Source organism: Aphelocoma coerulescens, chromosome 13 (assembly GCF_041296385.1).
Source record: "Aphelocoma coerulescens isolate FSJ_1873_10779 chromosome 13, UR_Acoe_1.0, whole genome shotgun sequence".
NCBI lineage: Eukaryota > Metazoa > Chordata > Aves > Passeriformes > Corvidae > Aphelocoma > Aphelocoma coerulescens.
In genome coordinates this window covers 2422285-2446149 of record NC_091027.1, presented here as the reverse complement: position 1 = coordinate 2446149, position 23865 = coordinate 2422285, and the positions used below count along the sequence as shown (strand labels likewise).

Sequence of the window (23865 nt, the reverse complement as noted above, 5' to 3'; positions counted from 1 at the left end):
CAAGTAGCCCTCAGACTGCTCTCAACTCAACCAACTACTGATCTTGCCCAGGAAAAACCAGACACATTCAACCCTTTAGCTTCATTTCTTCAGCCTTTTGAGTCATCAGCTCAGTGGGACAAGAGTGTTTGATGCTGTTCAACTTTCAGAGGTTCAAATGTGGAGCAGAGACCTCCTTTTCTTTCTCTTTTACAGAATTGAGGAGATTCATCAACGTTCTTGGTATGGAATACTTAGGTTAGAAAAGACCTCCAATATTACCGAGTCCAAGCTGTGCCCCATCCCCATCCCATGTCACCCAGCCCAGAGCACTGAGTGCCACATCCAGGTGTTCCTTGGACACCTCCAGGGATGGGGACATTCCAACACCTGAAGTTTGGACTAAGTCTTCAGTCACTCTCAGTCTGGACTAAAAAAACCCTAAAAATCAAGCGGATCCTTGACTTCCAGAGTTAAACTCGCCTTCCCCTTAATGCCAATGATGAGTTGTGACTGAGAAAAGCAAAAAAACCCTCTTCCCTCACCAGCCCTTCACTGTGCTTTTCCTGGGAAGGATGCAGCCCCACCTAAGTGCCAAGCTTGGATTTCCTTCATGGCTGCTCAGAGGCCTGTGAGGGTCACACGATAAATCTGGAAGATGAGCAACTTGGGAGTTTTCTACCCTTCTCAGGGCTGGTCTCCCCAGGAAACCCGTCAGCAGCAGAATAGGACGTGCCTTTAGAGTGTGTTACCTCTTCCATGGGCTTCCTGCAGTGTCTTGGTTTGACTTCCTAACTGGAGTCAGCTCCTGTGCACAGACACAGCCTTGGCTCTCATTAGAAATGCCCACACGAGTTATGACACAGCTGCTGTCCTCCCCACACAGGTAATGTTTGGATTTAGGGCTATGACTGTGATCCTTGAGATGAGGGTGTCATTTCTTGGCTTTCTGCCACCCAGACAAGTCTCCAGCAGCTGAGACTGTAAATGCTACGACAATGGGCTGGTCAAGGAAAAACAGCTTTGAAGTTGGGCAAGAGCAGCCAAACTGAGATTTCGAGTAATACCAGGCACTGAGGCTGCTGCATTCAGGTGAATGTGGAAGAAAGTCCAGCAGTGGGCAGAAGCCAGTGAGTATTTGGGGTTAGTGTGGTGCAGAGCAGACCTTCTTTTCTCATGTTGCAGCACGGGCTCAACAAACCACAGCAACCTCTTGCTGTAAATGCAGCTACCCAGGGAACCTCTCGGTGGGGAGAGTCAGACAGTGAATCCTGTGAATCCTGTGGGCACCACTGCTGAGGTTGCCCTGAAGGAGCTGTCCCTGCACACACCCCACACACAATTACTCGCTGTAACAGGGCTCTGAAGGAAGCAGGAGTGCTCAGCAGGGAACCTGCCACGTCTCTGATGTAAAACACCAGGCCAAGTGCTCTCATTTCGCCCTGCCATCAAAACTGTGCAGCTCTCCCCACCCAACCTGGCTCTGACAAGTGCTTTAAGGGAAATATGACACAAAAGGAGAAAGAGTGATGCAGTCTCACAGCACAGCTGGCAGTGACAAAGCAGGAAAGTTCATCCCATGTAACTGCACACCTGTTAATCATTCAGGTCCTGGCTGGCATTGGGAAACATCAATCTGGGTGAGGTATCTGTTGTAGGAGACTCTTAATACAAAAAAACCTTGAAGCTTGCATTGAAAGTTGATGAGAATTGAACAGTTTGCACATAAGGAATCTTCCATATCTCTGTAAGTATTTGGATCACGGGCAAACAGGGCTCAGAAGCCTTTTTTAGACAGTATTTCCCCTGTTATTTGCTATGACCAGTTGAAATGGGGGCACAGAGTTCTCTCAAGTTCCAGACCACGCAGAGCTCCCAATTCTTACTCCCAATGATGAGGCTCTGCTGCCTCACAGCACACTGCCAGTAACACCTGACTGAAAGGGAACCACAAGAGCCTCACAACAACTTGTGCTGGGTTTCTCAGAAGAGAAACCAAATGAGTAAGAAACGGAAAAAGTAATGTTTACTCCAGCTTTTGAAGTCGCTGAACTGGGGAGGACTTGAAGTGACTTTCTGAAGTATTTCCGCTGTTCTGGGAGAGCCTTTTCACAAGTGCTGGGGGTGAACATTCCCAGCAAGAGTCTGATGACTTGTAACTCATCAGAAGGAGGTTTTCCCACTCTTTCGTGTGAGCTTTTGTGTTGGACAGCCCATGACGAATCAGGTTCCTGCAGTCATTTGTCCCAGGCTCTTGAATGACATCCCCTCTAAAATTTTACTGCTTTATTGCCTGCAAACACCTCCTCCCCACGCAGCTCCTGCTGGGAAAGGCACTTACCATCCCTCCGAGGTTTTACTGAGGAACTTGCCAGCTGAGCATGCTTACAGCACTTCCCAATACTTTCGTGGAAAATGCATCATCTTCTTAAGGAAAAAGCAAGAAGAGGCCTCAGAGAATTATACAATTGTGCTGTTCAAAAAGGAATTTCTAGTCAGGAAACTGCCACTATACGTGCACTCAAATAACTGGATCAAAACTAGGTAGGTATCACTAATTCCTCCTGTAAAGCATTAACTGAAAGAAAAAGAAAACCAGGCAAGAGAATGAGATCTAAGAGGAGAGCAAGAAAAAGCACTGCTTTACTTGAATCAATCTGTTTTTAAAACAAGAAACCCAAGCAAACTCAGCTCTGTGAAGTGCTCGATAAGGTGACCCTGGATTTCACAAGCAAACACACGAAACTGAATTCAAAGAAACAGTGAGCAAGCAAGAGATCTGAGATACCACCTCTGAAGCAAACGTGCAACAGGCACAAAAAATGATCTCCAGCTTGATTGCACTCCTGCCTTCAGTTAAACATTAGTCAACATTAACATTATTCCTGAAATTATATTCTTGACCCAAGACAGAGCTGCACAAAAACAATGAGAGAGCCTCCTGCTTATCAGAATGGTCAATCTGATCACGGCCCAGGAGCCCAAGGTTTCAGAGCCTTTTTGCTCAGCTCTGACATCTGTTGCTATCAGGACCATCATGTGAGCCTGACAGAAGTTCCACCCTTCCCAGCTATCCAGGAACTGTGCCTCATGCTCAGTGAGCTCACTGCCACATCAGCAGGGTGATGGAGAACGTTTCCTCGAGCCCCAAACAAAGGTAGATGTGTTAATGGTTACTAAAAGTTTACTTTGAGGCAGGAAGAACATGAGAACAGGGGAAAAAATAAAAGTCTGATTAACTCAGTGTTAACAAGTGCTTCATGCTTGTTCAATGAGCAATTTTTAAAAGTAGAAATTATTTCCATTTTTCTCAAAGTTGTCACCACCTGGAGCAACTTGTCCTCAGGCACAAAAACTGTGAACAAGATTTCCTAGTAAGGCTCCACAGAAGAAGAAAAACTTCACACATTAATAAAGCTGCCGGCATGAATCAGAAATTCAGCTCTGACATTATTAAAAAAAATATATATTGATATTAAACTAATAATTCTTATTTTATGCAATCCATTTTTCCATGATGCTAATTATGCAATCCAGCATGCAGCTAATAAAGGATCAAGGAGGTCTGGAACAGCTTCCTCTATCAAAAATAGTTCAGAACCGAGTTTGCCTATTAATTTTAGCAAATTAAAAAGCTGAATGGATGTCTGAGAACGTGGACTCAACCTAAAGGAATCCCAAACCCATTGGGCAACTAAGTGACTTAGTGAAATTACAGGAATATTTCTCTCAGATAACAGTAAAGCTGTAAGGATTCACATCCACACAAACAAGGGCAAACATGACTTTTACTTACATTTCGGTGGCTATGAATCCAGTGAGCTCCGACAGGAAGAGAAACAATATGAAGAGACAGCAGCAGACAGAGACTGGAACAGAGGGAAGGAGAGGAAAAGGTTAGTTTTGTATGTCTAACAAAGACAACAACTGTTTTCACATAGCCATATCCTCCCATACACACCTGAGAATTAACAATCTTTAGAGTCCATGACCCAGAGGAGCCCACCAGAGCAGTGAGCTCAATGCCATGCCAGTATCCACACATCTTCATTTTCAGGTCACTTTTTCTATCATGATTTCCACCTCCCCACAGCTCCTGCATTCTCCATCTTCAGCACACAATGCTGGTCTGCCAGCACTCCCTCTTCTTGACAGAGCTTCCTGACAACACAACTTCTTTGGACCCTTGGCTCCCAATTTTATTACTATTAAAACCTCCAGAAGGCAAGAAGAACCAGCACCTCCTTGCTTTGACAGCACACAGTCCCCTAACATGGTGTTTTGGGGATGAGGACACATTTTGGTTCTCTGTCAAGTCCCAAAGCTGTGGAAGTCACCTCACAGGCTGCACTCCTAGAGCTGGGACAGCAGAGACATGGCAATACTGGACTAGTGCAGCCAGTGCCTCACTGCTCTAATTTCTCCATTTGCTGACATATTGACTCCTCAAAGAGGGAAAATCCCCACTGAAGGAATTGTGAAGTACCCAGACAACAAATCCCATGTCTTTCCTAAGAATTCCAACCTGGAGCTGCAAGGAGGGAACCCAAAGAAACTGGAATGTTACTGTTTACTCTTCACCAGGAAATTATTCAAACCATTGACCAGGGACATTCAAGCAGCAGTGACAGAGTCACCCACACAGGAGGGGCTGGAAGGAAGCACAGCTGTAAATCCTATGGATCAGGGATGACTGGAGCAGACAAGGATGAGCCAGCTCAAGGAGACAGGGCTGCAGAGTGTCTCTGTATTAAATACAATACCCAAATTCACCATGAATCACTCACAGGAGGGTAAAGCAGGAACTGACAGGCTCTTCCAGGGCCGTGACAGCTGGAGCACAACCCCAGCACAACCCCTTGATCCCAGTACAACCCCTCGATCCCAGCACAACCCCTCGATCCCAGCACAGCCCTCTGTGAAATGACCACCAGAGCCACCACCTGGGGTTGAGAAATACATTAAAAAAAAGCCCTGTTCCTCAACTTTATTCCACATGACCTGTACAGCCCCAACTGCCCATTATTTCAGGAAGCTCAAGCAACAACAGGCTGGGAACAATTTTATCACACAACTGCCCCGGTCCAAACTCCCTTGGTAGAGAATGTGAGAGGCACAGGAAGGAAAGAGGTGCTGAGGGCAAGTACTGAGCCAGACCCTTGAGTGACCTAAAGCCTTGTGCTTCATTCTTCCAGTTCTGAGGAAAGAGAAATGCGTTGCTTCCCCTTCCTCATCAGAATAATTTCAACTGTGGATTCATTTACTGACTCTCTCGAAAGTGCAAGGGATTAACCATGGATTAAAAAATCCATTAGCTAGGATGAGGAAAAAGAGGAAAAAAGCCCTGAAAACCAGTAGGAAAACAGGAAGCAAGAAGGGATACTAATTCCTGAAGAGAAACCTCAGGTGGCCACCCAGTTGCTCCCAAGTCTTGGCTGTCAGAACACAGAAGGTCACCAGGGCTGAGACCCAGCTGAGCCCCTGGCACGGGGCACCACAGGCTGGGGAGGAGAAAGGTCTGCTTTAAAGCACAGCAGCAAATTCTTGTGAGAACATCCACATCTACATAAGAACCCAGGAAAAGAAACCAAGGAAGGAGATGAGTAGATCCAGTGTTTGTACTGTTGATCACTGACAGAGAGACACGAGATCTCTGATCTCTGGCAGTTGCAAGGGAGAGTGATTGACATAGACAAGGCTTTTTTCTTTAATTGCTTCCCATACTCCTTGCTGCTTGTTATAATCCCATAAAGGCTTTCCACAGCATCAGCCAGACCTCTCTGCTCTCCAGCACTTCTAGGAAAGCCTGGTACTACAAACTCTCTTAACCGAATTCTCTCCCAGAGCTTCGTCTCTCTTCCAATTCTGAAACTTTCTTCTCTGCCACTTATATCATCAAAATATCTCCTTTTCCAGTATTTGCTTCCTCAAGCCCATCTTTAATTCAGCTCTTGCAGTGAAGGTTCCTGACAATACTTACCAAATACAGCACAGTAAAATTCCACTAACCTATATCTAAAAAACCCTGCCAGAATGCTCTGAAGTGCCTGGCAGGGGCTGACTTTCAAAGCTCCTCAATGCTTTTCCCAGTCTTCAAACCACGGAGGCAGTTTTGAAGCTGTAAAAGAGATTACTGAGTGTGGACATGAGAAGGGGACATAAAATCATGAGCAGCCTGAAGGAGGTGAGTGGGGAACAACCACTCACTGTCTCTTCCAGCATGGGAACAACAGGGAAAGGAGAGGTTAAAAACAAGAGAAGGTTTTCCTTTACGCAATGCTTAACTAAATTCTGAAGATTCTTGACTATGGATGCTGAGGATGTTTAAGGAATAAAATCAGATTACGAAAAGGAATCATACATGCCCCGAGGAAGAAATCCATTGTGGAATATGAAACCCAAAGGAACCAAATCCAGCTTAGGAAGCTCAGAAGCCAAATGAGCAAAGCCTGGTGAAGTGTTTAACCTGCCCCCTCCTGCTCTTCCTCGGGCATATGCTGCCGGACGCTCCGGGAAAGAGGACAGTGGACACTTGCACTGACTGTTAAACTCTTCCTATACACACACATTTTCAGGGCAGGGGGAGTTTTTGGCATGAGACTCATGTGGAAGCATTATCAGTTACTCTGTCTGCAGAGGCAGCATTTCCTCAGCTGCAGGACAGGAGCTCCTCTCTCAGCGTGGAGCTGCAGGCACAGACGACGTTCCCAGAGCAGGAATTTATGCACGGGGTGCTTCAGCTGCTTCTTTCACAGCAAAGGCTTTTACTTGCTTCCATGCAAATGTGCAGTCCTACCACCCACATTTGACAAGTGTATGATATTTGGAAAAGTAGATTAAAGGCTGGGATCAGACAGAATCAAACAATTCATGCATAAAGCTTCGTTTAACTGCAAGAGCACGGCGACGTTCCCACAGAGCTCCTACAACATCTGAGACAGGTTTTTTAAAGCTCTAATATGATAACATGATCGATATATCAAAGGTTGCTGGTGTAGACACACTGCTGTTGGCTAATCTGCAATCCCAAAAGGATGGGAAACTCTGCCAAGGTTTTTATGCCTGCACTAACCTTTTTGTACAAATCCCTTCTACTGCATACCCCGTCTACGTACATTCCTGGCTCTGCCTCCCCACCCCACAAGAAATGAGAGAAAGGCAAAGTGTTTAGCACATCACACAGGCTGAGAGAACGTGGAGCCATGTCTATATTAAGGCATAAAATTAATAGTATTTATTATTCAGTGGAGCAAACTGTTATGAAGCACAAGGAATGGGTCCTGTTACAGGCGCCGTGTGAATCATAACTTCGATATTTCCTGATGTGTATTTAAAACTCCAGCCCCCAAAACAGCACAGAGTATTTCTGGATAACATTTCCATGTGTGCATACAACATGTGCACGCAAACTATGCATCCACACCGATGGCTGGATAGCAGGATCGTGACAGCAGCTGCCTGGGCTGCAGGCTCCTCTCCAGAGCCCCACTGCTCCTGTCCAGCCAGATGCCAACTGTCAGCCAGCCAGGAGTGCGGCTGCTGCTGCCTCTGTACCCAAACATGGCCAGGTTGTCACCACGTCTGTCACACTGGCACCACAGACATGCTACACGGGGTGGGAAGGCCTGCAAAAACTGGTGGAAGAGGGACAACAGCATGGCTGGGTGAGGGCACAGGGGTGCTGCCTGAGGAAGGGAGGTTTATGGAGGAAAAGGAATGAGTAACTTCTACACACTTCCCAGAGAAGTCCACAGCAGAGTGGGTGTGTGGTTCTGGAGAAACCTCACTTCAAGTAAACAGCAGTGGATTGCTCTTGGTTCCTTTATTCCTACAAAAATTGTTTGTAGCTGAGTGGGTGCCACACAGACCTGAAGTATCTTGTATGCAGCGTTCACTGCAAATTTGGGAATCAGAATTCCATACTTAATAAAGCCTCGATAACCCTCCAGTTGTTTTCTGAACTTGCTCATGTTTGAGACCACCTGCTTTTCTCCACCAAAATCCCCCAACACTTACTGTCCCCTAGGTGCTTCTTCCCTAAAAGCCTTGGCCCATTCAGCCCAGGCTCCTCACACCCTGGTGGCAGGAGCAGAGCTGCTCTTTTCCACCTCTCTTCTGCTGTAATCTGCTCTGTGCCTTCTTCCCTAATAAACCTCAACCCTTTTTAGAAAATAGACCTTTTTACAATACAAACTCCACTGTTGAAATCCTGCAGTAAGTCCATTCCTATTCCAGAAAGCCTTCAGCACCAGAAGTTGATACTGAACTAAGGTTTCAGCAGAAATCATATGGAAAAGGCCTAAATTAATAGTTGGATACTATGGGCTATTTTATATCTGCTCTGTAAAGCTTAAAGAAACTTAAAGGAAGGACATAAAGAAAGCCAAAATAAAGTTGCAGTCATAGTAATTTCACATAATTACTAAACCTTAAATCATTTTTTGAGAGGCAGAACCTCCCCCTACACTCAAGCCCCAAAGTTAACACAAGCTGACTTCCCTACAGCATTTTATCACCAAGTCATGCAACCTTCCCAGGCTTCCAACTGGCCTGGCAATGGGCTGGTCTCATCCACGGCCTCCTACAACACCTAAGATTAGTGGCTTCCAAATTACAAGCCACAGGTTTGGTCAGACAGAAAAGCCCATTAGGAAAGCTGCTCACAAGATCCTCACAGGCAAAGCCACCAGTTTCTTGGCTGCCTGTGTGGTTCAGAAGCTTCTATCAGCCTGTCTAAAAACACTCGAAGAAAAAGAAGGAGAACCAGTTAGAGAAGAAAATCAAAGCCTGAGAAGCTGCAAATAACAATAGAGAGAAATAAGTCAGCTAATAATTTTAAGTAAGAGTCACAACCTTCAAGCCTTCCCACAACAGACTTATCACTTGAGCTGTTTACTGCAGATCAGAAAGCCTAAACTGGATGGCCTTTGATGGGTTTTTTTTTTTGCTTCTAAAATACTCTTTTGCAGGTGATTCATAACAGGACAAATTCTCAAAGGGAGCCCAGTTACAGTGTGGGAACTCTTAGTTTCCAAAACAGAAGAGAAGGCAGGATCACTCACAAGTTCAAAGTGTTCTTTCAAAACACTCAATCTCATCCGCCTCTGAGTTCCCAAACAGTTTGAGTCAAGCCCTTTGTTCATAACTTCAGCAAACCTAAAAGGGAGTCTGGATACAAATAATTCAGTGGCCAGGAGAACTCAGGGGACAAGGACTCTGAGGGTAAATATTTAGGGAAATGTGGTATCTTCACAGAAGCACAGGATAGTTGAGGCTGGCAGGGACCTCTCTGGAGATCATCCCGTCCCACTCCCCTGCTCTGAGCAGCTTGCTCAGGACCAACTCTGGTTGTTTTGAGCATCCCCAAGGACAGAGACTCCACACCACCCTGGACAACCTGTTCTTCAACCCTGCTCACAGCGAGGAGTTTCTTCAGCTCACAGAGGGCTTTCCTTTGTGTCCTGATTCACTGGCACTGACTCAGTCCTGCGTGCTGTCACCAGGGGATGTGACATCACTCACGTCAGCAATGACATACAAGACTACTGACCCATCTAGCAGAATGGCTGACTGGAGCACAGCTCCCTGATCAAAGGAAGTCCCTGTTCAATGGCACAGGAAGGCTGCATTCGGAGGGTAATTACAGGCCTGGCAGGATCAGCCTGATCGATGTTTACCAAGCCCTCTGCCCAGCCAGCTCGCTGCACATAATTGTGAGAAATGGCATTACTCAGCCTCCAGCCTCCCTCAGGAGCAGGAAGGAAGGACAAGGGGCCCAAGGCAAGAGATTTGTATCAGCCAAAGTCTGTGTATTGATACATGGGAGTGAGAGTGGATCGCTATCGGTGGTTGGGACTGGAGGTTCTTCAGGGTCCCTTCCAACCCAAACCATTCTGTGATGCCACCATTCTGAATTCACACAAGCTGTGCCACTGTTTGATGGGCAGAACAAGCTGTCTCAGCAACAAAGGACTTTCCAATGCTTAATATCCCTTTTAAAAAGTTCCCTGCAGACAGAGAGGCCAAACAATCTTTTAATTTTAGACCAGGGCTATGCAAGGACATCAAAAAGAAGTTACTTACTAATGGCCCCTGTGTAGGTTGGCTGTGTAAGGTCTTTTGGCACCTTCCTGTAGATGTCAAACCTGAAAGAGGAAAAGCAACAGCCATAAAACAGGTGGAACATTTCAATATATTTCATGCCCCCACAGGGATGAACGATGCTGAAGTTTTTTCCATCCAGCTTTCCAACACCATTTTTTCAGTAGGCAGGAGGATATGGGAAGGAAAAACAAAACAAAAAAAAGCCCTTTTCTTCTGTACAATTATGTAACTGTGCTCTGTCTTGGCTCCCATTTCCAAAGCACTTCCCTCCGCCTCCCTGTTGTGGATCTGTGCAATCTGAACTGTGAGAGGAGCCAGGCAAGAAGTCATGCTGGACAAGTTTAGAGACCACTGTAAAAGGGAAAGGATACTCTACAGACTCCTGAATAAAGATGCCTGGCAAAAAAAAAACCCCAGTGAAACACAACCTATATTTCCCCTTGTAGTTTGTATCCTGCAAAACCAAAAATAGACAACCCCAAAGTCAGAAATCCAGGTGTTGAGACAAAAAAAAATCCCTTGGACATTGGATACAACAACAGAAATTAACCCAACAGGTTTGTTCCTCCCCCAGCAAAATCCAGGTTAATATTAGACCGTTGTTTTGATTCAGTCATAGCTTTTAATATCCATAGGGCTCAGCTTTGCTATTTTAAACTCCCCATGGTTAAACTCTCCCTGCCCTCCTGTGTTAGCTGTATTATTTCCTGCCACCTTGTGTTCCTGCACGCCCAACCGCAGTGCAGCTCTGACATCAGTTTTTCCACCACTCAGTAAAAATTAATTAATGCATTAAAAACACCCACCCACCCACCCTAAAGAACCAAGTGACCATTTCTGCCCCAAAATAGACTTTTCTGGATATGCCACAAGTGGGTGAGAGCTGATGCTCTTTCCAGCCCTGGAGAGGCATGAGAAGCACCAGCTTCCAAATTCCCAGTCTATACTGCACCAACATGAAACACCCCTGTGTTTACTAAGTAGCTCCTACTACACCAAATATTATAGTGGGAGTTTAAAAACTAGATCATTGTTCTTTCTTTAGTCTTCAGCTGCTGAGATAACTGAGGCACGGCATGAACAAAACCCCACTTGCCTTGCATGAGATCAGAAGGATCTTGTGCTTCACCCAGAAGTTGAAGCTGGAGGAAGAAATGGAAGAGAGGGAATGGAGAGCAGGTAGAAAGATATTTCACCTGCCCAGCTCGAGCCCTGAATAAGCTGTGCAGTCACTTAACACCCCAACAACCCTCTGTGAGACACCTGACAGCAACACTGCACAGGAGCTGTGTTTTCATGACCCTTCTCACTGCCACCTCCTACACAGCCCAGCAATATTCCCCAACCAAACAATCCATGTACGGTTTTCCAGCTGCCCTGAGAACATCTGGAAAGTGCTGCTTGCATTCTTTCCACATCCACCAGAAGCATCAGGATGGTGAAAGAACCCAAAGTAGCTGATGACATCATGGTCTCACAGGCGGAGGAAGCTGCTGCTCTCCCAGCCCATTAAATGCTGAAAGCTGGCGTCGTCTGGCCAAAGTCACAATAATAGATCAACAAGGCTAAAAAAGCTGAGAGAGAAACACAGAGGGAGAGAGAGAGACAGAGCACGTGAACACCAGGAGCTGCTGAGTGTGAGCGAACACTCAGAAATAGGAAACAGCTCCAGGCTGGATTCAGTAAAAACAGCAGCGTGTGGATACTATAAAAGGAAGTTTGTTCTCACAACCAGAAATATTTGCTAGTATTGAAATGATGGCCCATCATAGCATTAAAAAAAAAAAAAATTCTAGCTTTTTAAACAACTGTCTGGAAAGCTGATGTCACATGAGGCAAAGTTCTCTCCTCTGATTATCATTTTACTCACGTAAGTAACACCCAACACCACAAATTAACTTTTACATGGCCTAAGTAAGCTTGGATTAGGCAGAGACACTACAAGAAGTGCGCAGTTAAGGTTTTATGGATGAAAGCAGAAGCCTGAAGGATGCCACCCAAAGCCTGACTCAAGAAGAAGGGAAGGCAAGGAGGGAAGGAGTATTGAAGCTTGCACAAGGATGCTGAAATGATCACAACAATCAACAATAAAGGAATGGAAAATGACAAGTTTGGAGTAAGAGGCAAACACTGCTGCTTAGATTTTGCTCACTGATGTGTGATACCAGTAAATCCAAATGACCACCAGCCCAAAAGAAAAAGGACTGGCTATGTGCAAGTCTCCTGGCAGAACAATCAATTGCTTGGAAAAGACATGTTCTGAGTTCGGAACCAATAATCCTCAGGGTTCCAGGCAACTGCTCATAAGGCATCTGATACTGGCCACATTTTATACAACTTCCTCAGTCTGATCCTGGTTAGTGAAAAGAGCAGTGGGGTTTATGCATTCAGAGAAGGGCAAGTGGGAAGCCCGAATGACATCAAAGTTTGAGGAGAATGATGAATGATGGCATGGCCAGGACACAGAGCCATCTTGTTAACTCTGATTTAAACTCCAAGTTAGAAGAAGATATGAAATGTAAAGGATTTAATGACAGCTTGAAAAGTATGTTTGTGATACACCAGAGAGATTAAATGGTAGCAATGAGGACAGAACCCCAAAGAAGGCTTCATTAATTACATATAATTGTAAAAAGAAGTAAATCAAGCAAATGTCTCAAACAAATCTTTGAAGTTGACAAGAGTTATTGTAACAGGAGACCCTAAGTCCCAAGAAATGAGAGATTTGTGGAAGCTCCCATCAGACCTAAGGGTTAAAAATCTGCCTCCACTAGAAAACCCTTCTCCTTTTGCTACTGGCTCCTTGCCTACCTCCCAGAACTGAAAGCAATCCCAGGAGAGCACTTACACTGTCCTGGGAAGAGAAAAGAATGAGGATTAGACACCAGAGATGATTTGTAATGCATGAGGGAGGAGGCCATGGAGCCGTGTGCATGGCAAAGGGGAACAGGTTTTACTTGCCCTCAGGTCAGACGTTCCTGCAAGCACCTGCAGTACAAATTCCAACAAGCCTCCAGGTTCCTGAGGCATTGGTCACTCGGAGGAGTATTTGTACCCTGAGAACAGAGAGGAACCTTGTGCTCTGTTGCAAAAGCTGCCTCCCAGCTCCCCACTGTACTCAAAGCAGTGGAAGGTATTACTAATGCTGCAGGGAGACGGGATGTTCAGAGGGGCTGTACCTGCCAGCTCATCCAGCACAGACACCCTGTGCCACGCTGAGCATCCACTGGGAGAGTCTGGGAGTCATCCTCCATGACCACGAGAAATCAGGCTGTAGATTTACAGCTGCTCAGTGAACTCCCTTAACCTGCAGCTTCTCCTGCTTTAGGAAGGGAGACATCACTTCACACTCACAGAGCAGGCACATGTGCATTTTCCACTGCACGTTGTTTTATATTTAGCTTTTGGCAACTTTCTTCCTCCCCTCAGAAAGACAAGACTTGTAAGGCGAAGTTGTATCTTTGAGTTAATCAATTAACATCGTATCAGAGTGGAAACAACAAACTTGCTGCTAGGAAAGTTCTTCCTCCAGGTCATACGTGTTCTCATAAAGGGAAGGCTGGGCCTTGCAATTCCAGAATATGAGCCTAAAGATAGAACCAGGCTGTCATCAGCATAACAAAGGAATTTCCTGACACATCTATAGTGTCTTTTCTTTCAATGGAGAGCAGAGTTGCAAACAAAGAAATAAAAAAAGGCTGTTTGGCAATGTCAGAGGTTGGCAGGAACCAACATTCATAACTAACATGAGGGAATGCTACGATACTTTTTTATCAATCCAAGAGTTGAAAGGACACAGCAAAAAACTTTCTCACTTTCCTGGTGGGACTGTCAACAAAGTGGTAAAACAGCACCACAGAGATGAGCAGGGGTCATTCCTAACTAGGTTCAAACAATTCACAAATCTTTGTGTGATTAAGCCAGGTCTGGGGCAGAATTTCAGCTCTCTGATGGACAGTCTTCTTGGAAATAGTGAGGGTGACCTCAAAGGAGCCAAACAAAAGGGTGGCAGATTTCAAGCACCAGTAAGTGTTAGAAGGATTTCAAAAGTTGTACCTAGATTAATATGAGCTGCTGCTACTCAGATGTTTTCTTCAGACAGAAATGTGTCACAGAATCACACAACAGTTTGGGTTAGAAAAGGCCTTAAAGAGCATCTCATTCCAAGCCCTGCCATGGGCAGGGACACCTCCCACTAGCCCAGGGTGCTCTGAGCCCCATCCAGCCTGGCCTTGGACACTTCCAGAGATCCAGGAGCAGCCACAGCTTCTCTGGGCACCCTGTGCCAGGGCCTCCCCACCCTCACAGGGAAGGATTTTTTTCTAATATCCAATCTAACCCGACTCTCTGTCAGTATGAAGCCATTCCCCCTTGTCCTGTCCCTCCATCCCTTGTCAATAGTCTCCCTCCACCTTTCCTGCAGCTCTTTCAGGCACTAAAAGGCCACAATAAGGTCACCCCAAAGCTCCTCCTCTCCAGGCTGAACAATCCCAGCTCTCCCAGCCTTTCCTCCCAGCAGAGCTGCTCCATCCCTCGGATCATCCTGGAGCCTCCTCTGGCCTCTCTCCAGCAGCTCCAGCTCCTTCCTGTGCAGGGCCCCAGGGCTGGGGCAGCTCTGCAGGTGGGCTCTCACCTGAGCTGTGACTGACAGTGCTGGATGAGTGGCAGGGAGGGCAGGGGACCCAAACATTGCAGTTTTTTCTAGAGTTGATGCTTCACCTGCCTGTCCTGAGCAGGGGATGAGCTCACTCCCTCAGCAGGAGCTGCCACAGGCAGGGCTTCCTGCCAGGGCTTTATGTACACTTGAACAGTTTCAAGTTTGGACCCGAAATATTTCAGGAAATGAAGTAATAAATACATTATTTCACTGAAGATTTCCACACCTCCAAACAGAAAAATCCTCTCTGACATCTCTGGAATTTGAAAAGAGCTTTTCTAACAACTCCGTCAGATGCTGTTACGTTTTTCATGAGCAAGAGGCAAAGAACATGAGGCAATTAAAAAACTCCAATGACTTCTAAGTAGAACTAACTAGACACTGGTTAAATTTGAGTGTCTTGTAGCAAAGAGAAACTCTGATACCCAAAGGAGTTCATATCAGAGAAGGAAAAACACTAATTCCTCCTTCAGTTTCCAGCATTTGCCCACCCCTCCCTGGCACAAAGACAGGAGGGATGCACTGGCCATGGCACCCAGGGGTGAATTTCTCCCAAAATTACTGATGCCCTGTGTGGACTCCCTGCAAAGACACAGCAGAAGCTCTGTGGAGCTCTGAACCACAGCTCTGGAGTGGGATGTTTTCATGTACCCTTATGTAAGGTCTGGTTTTACTGATTTACCTGAGGGGCCAGGGAAAGGCTGTCTTGGAGCTCTGGGACTGTATTTTGGATTCCAGTTAATCAAGCAGAACTGTAACACATTCTCATGTGGCACTTGGTCACAGAATAGAATTCGAGCATTGTAAATCAGCAGCAAAAAGGTTAATTTTTTGTCCCTTTCCAGACAGAAATTTAGCATTAATGCTCACAGATGGGAAAAAATGGTTTTGTTCTTCGGGCAGATTATGTTTTTTTCCCCAGGAGAACCAAATCTTTAAACATCAGTCTTCTTTTTGAAGTATACTGGCTCTGTTGTAGTTACTTCAGCACGTCCTTAGAGGATGTGAGCAAATCACATTTCTGATGTCAAAGATGATTAAAAAAAAATAAAAACCCAATCAGTATCATGGCTGACATTCCACTTTTAGCAGGTCAGTGGTGGTGTAAATACACCATTGTCATCTTGTCTCAGCAGAAAGGGTCCGTGGCTGTGATTCACCCAGAAGAATGTGGGTGTTGAAACAACACTTGATTCTCCACCTCCCATATTCACCAGCTTGGAGAAGTGGCATCTATTTTTCAGCAGATACCGTATTTGGAGCTGAGGTCACCAATTCCTGGTGACATTACTCACTCTCAGTAACGACTCCAGCATAGAGTGAACAACTACCTTCATTTTATTACACATCAGTAGCTTTGAGATCTCTTTGAATAAAAGAGACAGCCTGGTGCTGCTGAACCGATTTGTTTCTCTAAAAAATAACTGGACTTGAAGTGACTTGCAGGGACAACACGTTTTCCAGCAGAAACAGAACTTCACTGTGAAGTTCACCAAACAACTGGCAATTCTACAGCAGAAGTGACTAAACTACACAAAGGGGGAACTATCAAATACAGAGAGAAAAAGTGAACTTTGAGGGCGTGGAGCCTCCCTCACTGGGGATATTCCAGAACTGTCTGGACACCAAAGGTTGGACCAGTGACCCACTGTGGTCCCTTCCAACCTGATCCTGGGATTCTGTGATTCGGAAAAAGGGGGTTTAGGGTCAGTAGAAATGCCATCCCTGACTGTTTCCTTCTTGGTAAGAACCACGACTTCCCTGAGAAAGAAATGGGCTGCAGGTTGAAAAAGAGAAAGGCAAGGCAACTATGACACATAGACATGGGGAGGAAATAAAGAATAATACACCTTTCTAGGCTGAGATGGCTTCCTGGATCAACAAAAACCCTCAAGGGGCTCCAGTTGGAAAGACAGCACAAAGAAGCTGGGAAATAACAACTCCTCTCTTCAGCCCTTCAGTGGGAGACTGATTTGGGACACATCATTCAAGATTTCTGTGGAGATCCCTCTTCTCACACAATATTTATGTGTCTGCAGTACAATTAATTCGCTCCCACAGCAGCTGCCTAAGTCAGAAGGCAGGAGTAAAGTCTGTTTTTTCACAGCCCTTTTGAAAACACAGCTGTCACACCCAAACCTCTCTCCTTTTTGCTCTAAACCTGACACAGCAGCTAACCCTGCATTTTTAGGCAGTGTCCTCTGTTCTATAAAGTGGCCAAGGCTAAGCTGGCCTTTGAGGAACTATTTCAGGCAAGAACTGTTTCCTTGCCACTGCACAAGGGAGTAAAAGCTGGTTAAAGCAGTTCCTGAACGTTGTTTACCCTTCTGCTCGTTTGCTGGTAGTGCCCCTCCCCATTTATCAGCAAGGAGCTGCAAACTGGAGATAAATTCTAGTGAAGTGTCGCTGCTGGTTTTCCCCATTTGTCAAGTCCTCCTTGCAAAGGGGATCAGAGCGTGGCTGCAAACCTCAAATCTCAAGAAGCCAAGAAGGCATGAGGTCACTATTTCTCCACACACACACCAACTCCTGACTAAACAAAGAGCTTGCCTGTTCTTGACAAAGTCCACTCATTAAGTTCTCACCAGTAAACCCAGTTACAACGTGGAAGAGAGAATTTCAACCGTTACACGCTGTACTTGCCACATTCAAGAAATGACACACAGGCAGCCCATGCAGACATTAAGTTGTAAAAAACCCTGTCTTGAAAAAAAGCAAAAGGAGCTTTTTGTGAGAAGAAGATAAACTACTCTCTTTGTTACACTGGTTTTCTTCTTCAGGTGGGTAGAAAAACTGCTGCGCTGTGCATTTCTGGGAACATTCATTCAAAACAACAATCCCAGACTGCTTTTGAGGAAAACAACATTAAAAAAACCCTACAGCACTGTGGAAGATATGCAGAGAGCAAGGCAGGTGCCAAACACAGCCCTGGACAGTCAAGCCTATGCCAGCATCCATTTGGTTTTTGATAAGAGTCACTTTGAGGCAGGTCTGTCTGATAACAGGCTTGAAAACACCCACTGCCTTTTCTTTGAGACTGTCTGTCATTCAGACATTCTAAACAAATTCATTTTTAGGTCGCATCCCTCAGAATTACACCAGCCTCTCTAATTACTTCATGTAGGTATCAGTCAATCCAGCCAGCTACAATTTCTATTTAAGTGCCTTTAAAGAGACGAATCATCCTCAACTTTGAGGATTAGTTTTCCCTGGAGACAAGGACATAACCTTGGGATTTGTCACTCAACAGACTTCTGTTCTTCCTCTTCCCATTTCCTATCTGCCTCCTTGAACCTTTTTGTTGTTTTACTGCATTCCAGAGAGCAGAGATTGTTGGTTCCATCCCCTTTATTTGGGTTCCCCACAGGACCTACAGATCTGATGCAGAGACAACCAGCTCTTCCCACAAGATTTGTATAACTGGGTCTATTCTGAAGTCTGATTTCATGACAAAAGAGCTGCAGTAGCAATTCAGGAAACCAAGGCAGGTGTGAAGCAAGAAGAGAATGAGCAACCTCAGCCCCACTTCAGGAAACACGTCTGAGTGCACACGAAATGAGCTGGAACGATGGTTCTGAAGAGTCTCCCATAGCCCACAGGATGGGCCACCACACAGCTTTGTTTCCTCATATTCTTCCTGCTCCCACCTCTGGAAGACCCTTCCCTTGAGACAGAAGAGTTTATGGACTATGATTCATTCAATAGCTGCTACTATTAAGGCTCTTAGCAGAGACACCAATTCCAGCTGAGAATCCACTCTACAATAAAAACTTCATCGTTTTTAAGGAGGCCATGGGAAGCAGAGAGAAACTCAGTCATGGTAAATATAACTTGGATAAAGTCCATCTGACTTTCAAAGATGACTGTGCACAAATAGACTCCATTTTTTCTCTCCAGGAACACTTCAGATGAGGTTGGTGTTACAAAGGTGAGATCAGAGTTTAACCACCGTGTGTGTCTCAGAAGTTTCCCCTCTCCCCTTCCCCAAATCAATGCAGCTTGGAGGCAGAAGGGGAGGAAAAAACCCAGGCCCTATTGGTTATTTTCCATGGGAATTCCTGGTATCAGAAGGAAGCTCTGCCTGCTGTCAGAGCAGGATCATTCAGGCTGGAGACACGGCCAGATGGAAACGCCCTGGCTTTAATCCCCAGCGGTATTTCTACAGAAACCTTCCCACCAGAGGCATGCTGCTTAGTGACAAGGAGCATTTCTATCTGTGTGCTCTGCTGACTTCTCAGGTGGCTTCTCTGGTCATCTGAGCAAAGCTTGAGAATTAGAAGTGCCCAGGAGAAAACCTGGCTCCCTCCAGCTCCGGCACGGTGGGGTCTGCGATCGGCCACTGGAACACCCAGGGATGGCACTCCCCATCCTCTCCCCAGCATCCACAACATAAATATGAAGTAAAGCAGGTTCTCAGGCTGTAGCTTCTAGATCAGGAGTGGGGACCTGGAGCTCCTGGAGCGGGGCCGGCGGAGGCTGCGCAGCTGAGGAAGGGCCTGGAGCAGCTCCGTGCCCAGCACAGGCTGAGGGAGCCGGGGCTGCTCAGCCTCGAGAGGAGCCCCAGCTGAGAGGGGCCCTCAGCCCTGGGTGTCCCTGGCTGCAGGGAGGGCTCAGGGCAGGGCCCGGGCTCTGCTCCGGGGCCCGGCAGCGGCACCAGAGCCACGGGCAGGGCCTGAGCGCAGCAATTCCCCCGCACAGGAGGCAGAAGTGCTGCCCTGGGCAGGGCCCGGCCCTGAGCAGAGCCCAGAGAGGCTGAGGAGTCTCCTCCCTGGGGATATTCCAGAGCCAACTGCACACATCCTGTGCCCTGTGCTCTGGGATGGCCCTGCTGGAGCAGGGAGGTGGCACCAGTGACCCACTGTGGTCCCCTCCAACCTGGCCCATCCTGTGAAACTCCTGCCCCTGGACTGTAGCTCTTGAGACAGACCAAAATAAAAGTAGATAGTGCTAGAAAAAACGAAGAGAAGTGAAGAAGGCACAGAGAATACTCCGGTGTTACTAAAAAAATAGACATTTAAATAAAAAATCGAATCACTTAGCTAAGAGCTTCCAAGTTGTTTAACAGGCAGCAACTTGGGTCACTGCTCCCAAACAATGACTTTGGGACAATTGATCCCAGCTTTGTCAACAAACTGCTGGGCAGCAGAAGTCCAAGCACACCAGCTGAGGAGCACAAGCCAGAAGGTGGCTTTTAACTCTTCAGAGGCCATTTAGCTCTAAATAAAACCAAGCAGGCTTAGACACAGCCTCACTCCACCAAAGGCAGGCAGGTACTCCTATCAGAACACACTTTTCTGGCTTTGTTCCCTCCTACAAAGCACATCAGACACTCGTGCTAAGATTTTGAAAAGCAAAGCTGTTACTTCTGTAAAATAGATAAATCTAAAGCCACCAATTTAGCTTTCAATGTGACAGCTCAAGCTGAGGGAGATGCAGAGGTAGAACAAACAGCACAGCTGAGTGAGGTTTGCACACACGGCGCTCTTTTGATTAGCAAAATACCACTTACTTAAAAAATAAGAATAAAATCCCAGATGCCTGTCTGAAGTAGTTGGGGGGAGTTCTACTGCTCACAGTTGTTTAAACCATCCCTAGAACTCCTGTGCCCAGGACCAGAGATAGATTAACCTCTTTACTTGTTAAATCGATCTTATTCAGCAATGCAACAGCTGGGGTGTGCAGAGATGGCCTGAAATATCAGTTACCCCATCCCATGTGCCTAAGGACAGAATATGTGAAATGAAACAGTAAAGATGGCCTGGGAGAAGAGCTGGGATCTGGGACACAAATAAGGCACAAACAGGACACAACTCCCCTCTGCTTAGTGACCCTGAGAGGGGCTGGGCATCACCAGACTGCCCTGGGAGAGAGGAGAGGAATGAAAAGCAGGCTGGGCAAGGGACACAGACTGCTCAGCAATGCCCTGGGCTGGATTATGTTCCCCAGGTGCTGGACAGCTGCTACTGGAAAAAAAGTCACACCTGGTCTGACCAGCATTTTGGAGCAAGTCTCTGAACTAGGAAAGGGTGGGCTTTAATTGAGGAAACATCAAGAAAAGCCTGTCCTTTTTAAGCAAAGCCTCTTTTACTTTGCTCGAAAAAAGCACTGAGTTCCAAGGCCCTCTGCATTTTCAGTTCCTGTGGTCCTTGCTGTACCTGTGATGGGCAAAAATCTCCAATTTTGTTCCACATACCTAGAAAAGAAAAGAATTTCTACACATAGTAAATTCACTCTAAAACAGGTGAAGAAGTAGAGCTGCTGTATTCTTACACCTTACTCTATGCATGTACAGGAAGCATTAACTTTTCTATTTTCATTGGGAAATATTAGTTCAAGGTTTCATTCTGAAATCCTTTCTTTAGCTGTTTTTCTTCCCACCCAAGGACAAGTGTGTGTTCTGACAACTCTGCAAGAACACTTAGCTCCTACAACCCAGCACAGGCAAGAAACAGCAGGAACTCTGAAGAAGAGTTCCAACCAAGTAGGTAAATCTGTTTAAATGAATGGCAAAACAATGGTAGGAAGTCAGCAGCAGCGGCAGAAAATAGGAGCTACTGACTTTGAGCCCTTCATTCTGTTAATTCTTTGTTTAGATGACATTTCTATGTTTCCTGTCTGCTGGAAGATGAGAACATAATGTGCAGAGAGCAGCTCAGGACAGCTCTGGCAGAGCCAGGCTGCGATCCCGCGGCCGGGATGAGCAGTGGGAGCCAACAGACCTGAATTTGTTCTGCTCCCAGCACTGACTCACTGTGTAATTCCTGTTCCACTCAATTAAATCTTTCTTCTTCAGCTTGTTCATTTTGCACAGCAGCACCTGGTAACATCTGCCCACCTTTCCTCAAGCACATGGAAAACTACAGATGGAAAACTGCAAATACCTGAAGCGAAACAGGGCAAAGCTCCAAGTTCTACCTGAAGGAATGGCTGGGGTTGTGTTGGGGGGATTTTAGCTTGGATATCAGGAAAGGTTCTTCCCCCAGAGGGTGCTGGGCACTGCCCAGGCTCCCCAGGGAATGGGCACGGCCCCGAGGCTGCCAGAGCTCCAGGAGCGTTTGGACAGCGCTGCCAGGGATGCCCAGGGTGGGATTGCTGGGGGGTCTGGGCAGGGCCAGGAGCTGGACAAATGATCCCTGTGGGTCCCTTCCAGCTCAGAACATTCTGTGATTCTGTGATTCTTTGAAGGTCTGTACAAGGAAAGCAGCAGGAAGGTGGCTTTGGGAAAAAAACTGGATGTGCTCTGCAAGAGCTGAGCTTGGTTCAGTACCAGGGCCGTGGCTGGAGAGCTCGTTTGTGAATAATCTTGATGGTTTTGTGAATTGGGACACAAACTTTGAAGCATGTGCAAAGTCAGATAAGTGATCCTGCTAATCTCAGTTTCAGCAGAAAATAAACACTGAATACACAAACACCAAAGGTTGGCCCTGAGTGTGAGCTGGAGATGCAAATACAGATTCAAAGCCGGACTAATAAGCCGATACTTGTAAATACCAAGCAGCTACTAACACATTTTATAAGATTAACACCCGCAGAACAGCAGATAACAGCACACATCATTAAGCAATCAGCCAGTCCTCATTCACACACAATGGGTATTAACACACAAAGTGCAGAACCTGAGCTTTACTGGACAAACTCTCAAGGCTTCAGAATTACATCGGAAACTGTTTAATCCTCAATTACTTCGAGCAAGCTCTGATATGAGAAGGACCAGACAGGGAGGTGGAGGGGCTGGTGGAGTTTTAAACCAGTTTATCTGAACTGCAAGCAGGTGAAGGCTGCAATTTTCAAATGCTGTATGACTGACTTCTCACTCACAACATCACACCAGTTTTCAAAGCAAACAGGATTTTTTTTGACCTGCTGACTCTCCACACTTTTAAACCCAGGAGTGAAATGTAGGAATAGGTTTCCTTGCCAGCCAGCTCCTCCCTCTTTAATTCTAGTTCCAAGAACATAATGAAACTAACAGAGGAAGTGTCTGAAACAAGGAGGAGAACTGAGAACAAGAAAACAAGGTTAGGCCAGGAGGACTGTCATTAATTATATAATCCAGCCTTTGGGTAACTGGACGTTTAGGGAAAGGGGCTGAGAGAACCTTGGAGGCACCAGCCTCAGCACATTATGTCATCTGGCCTGCTGGTTACTTAGCAGGTACACGATCTGCATAGGGGCAGAAAAACAAACCCATTTATTTCTAGGACAAAGCACTATGAATCCCCACAGCAGGTGCTGAAAAAAGGCATGAAAACTCATACACTCTGCTCCCACTTCGATTGATTCCTTTCCAAGGAGCCAGTTCTCCTTTCTCCTCCCTTCTGCCTGCTCTGTGGTTCCTTTGTGCTGTCCTGCAGAACACCTTTTTGTCAACCACGTGCCAAACTTGGTGCTTTTATTCTTTCAGTGCATATCGAGCTTGTTCTCTCAGGAATACACACAGCAATTGTATTGCTGCAATGTGCCAGAAGTGCAACTATTGGAGGTGACAAGGAGGGATGGAAGACAGGAAGTGGTACATCACTCTTCTTTTTCCCTCAAAATAAAATGTTAGGCTCAAACATATTCCAAAGGCAATTAGCAGGAGGAGGAAAGTATAATCTCAAATACTCAGAGGTGGAGCCCTGCCAGCAAGCATTTTATTTCCTTGTAGGCAGTGAAGCAGGTGTCAAAATGAAGGATGGAAGAGAAATGTATTTTTAATAAAGTGAGCAAATTACGTTCTGCTTCATCAAAACAGGAGAAAAGTGTCATGAAGAAAAGAATGTTCAAGTAAGGGGACTGGTATTTAAAGAGATCCAGCTCTTTGCTGGACTGTAAGAGCCATTGCACTCCTGAGTGGGAGCAGCATTTTCTGGAGAACACAGAGAATGGGGAAGAGCATTAGACATATATGGCTGCTCCCCAAACTAAGCAAATTGTTCAGATACTTGAATGCCATAAGCTGACTGTAACCCTTCCTGGCCCAGAGCCTTCGACTCAGAGATTCTTGTTCCTGCAGCTCCCCAGCACATCCCAGGACTTCCACCCTTTGTGATCCCCTTGGTCCTGAACATTTCTCCTTTTCCCTATGGGACACCTGCCAGCTCAGGGTTCTCAACCTCCTGCCACATTCCCTTCCCACAAAC

The 23865-nt window shown here is 46.1% G+C and overlaps 1 protein-coding gene across 1 annotated transcript in view; it reads right to left on the bottom strand.

Moving 5' to 3' along the window:
* ERGIC1 (endoplasmic reticulum-golgi intermediate compartment 1) overlaps positions 1-23865 on the bottom strand; it is a 57429-nt gene that overhangs the window by 25406 nt on the left and 8158 nt on the right. Inside the window, exons 2-3 of the mRNA XM_069029382.1 lie at positions 10063-10124; positions 3776-3848 (exon numbers count right to left, since the gene is read on the bottom strand). Of these exons, the coding sequence (XP_068885483.1) occupies positions 3776-3848; positions 10063-10124 (135 nt within the window). The remainder of the gene's footprint in view (positions 1-3775; positions 3849-10062; positions 10125-23865) is intronic.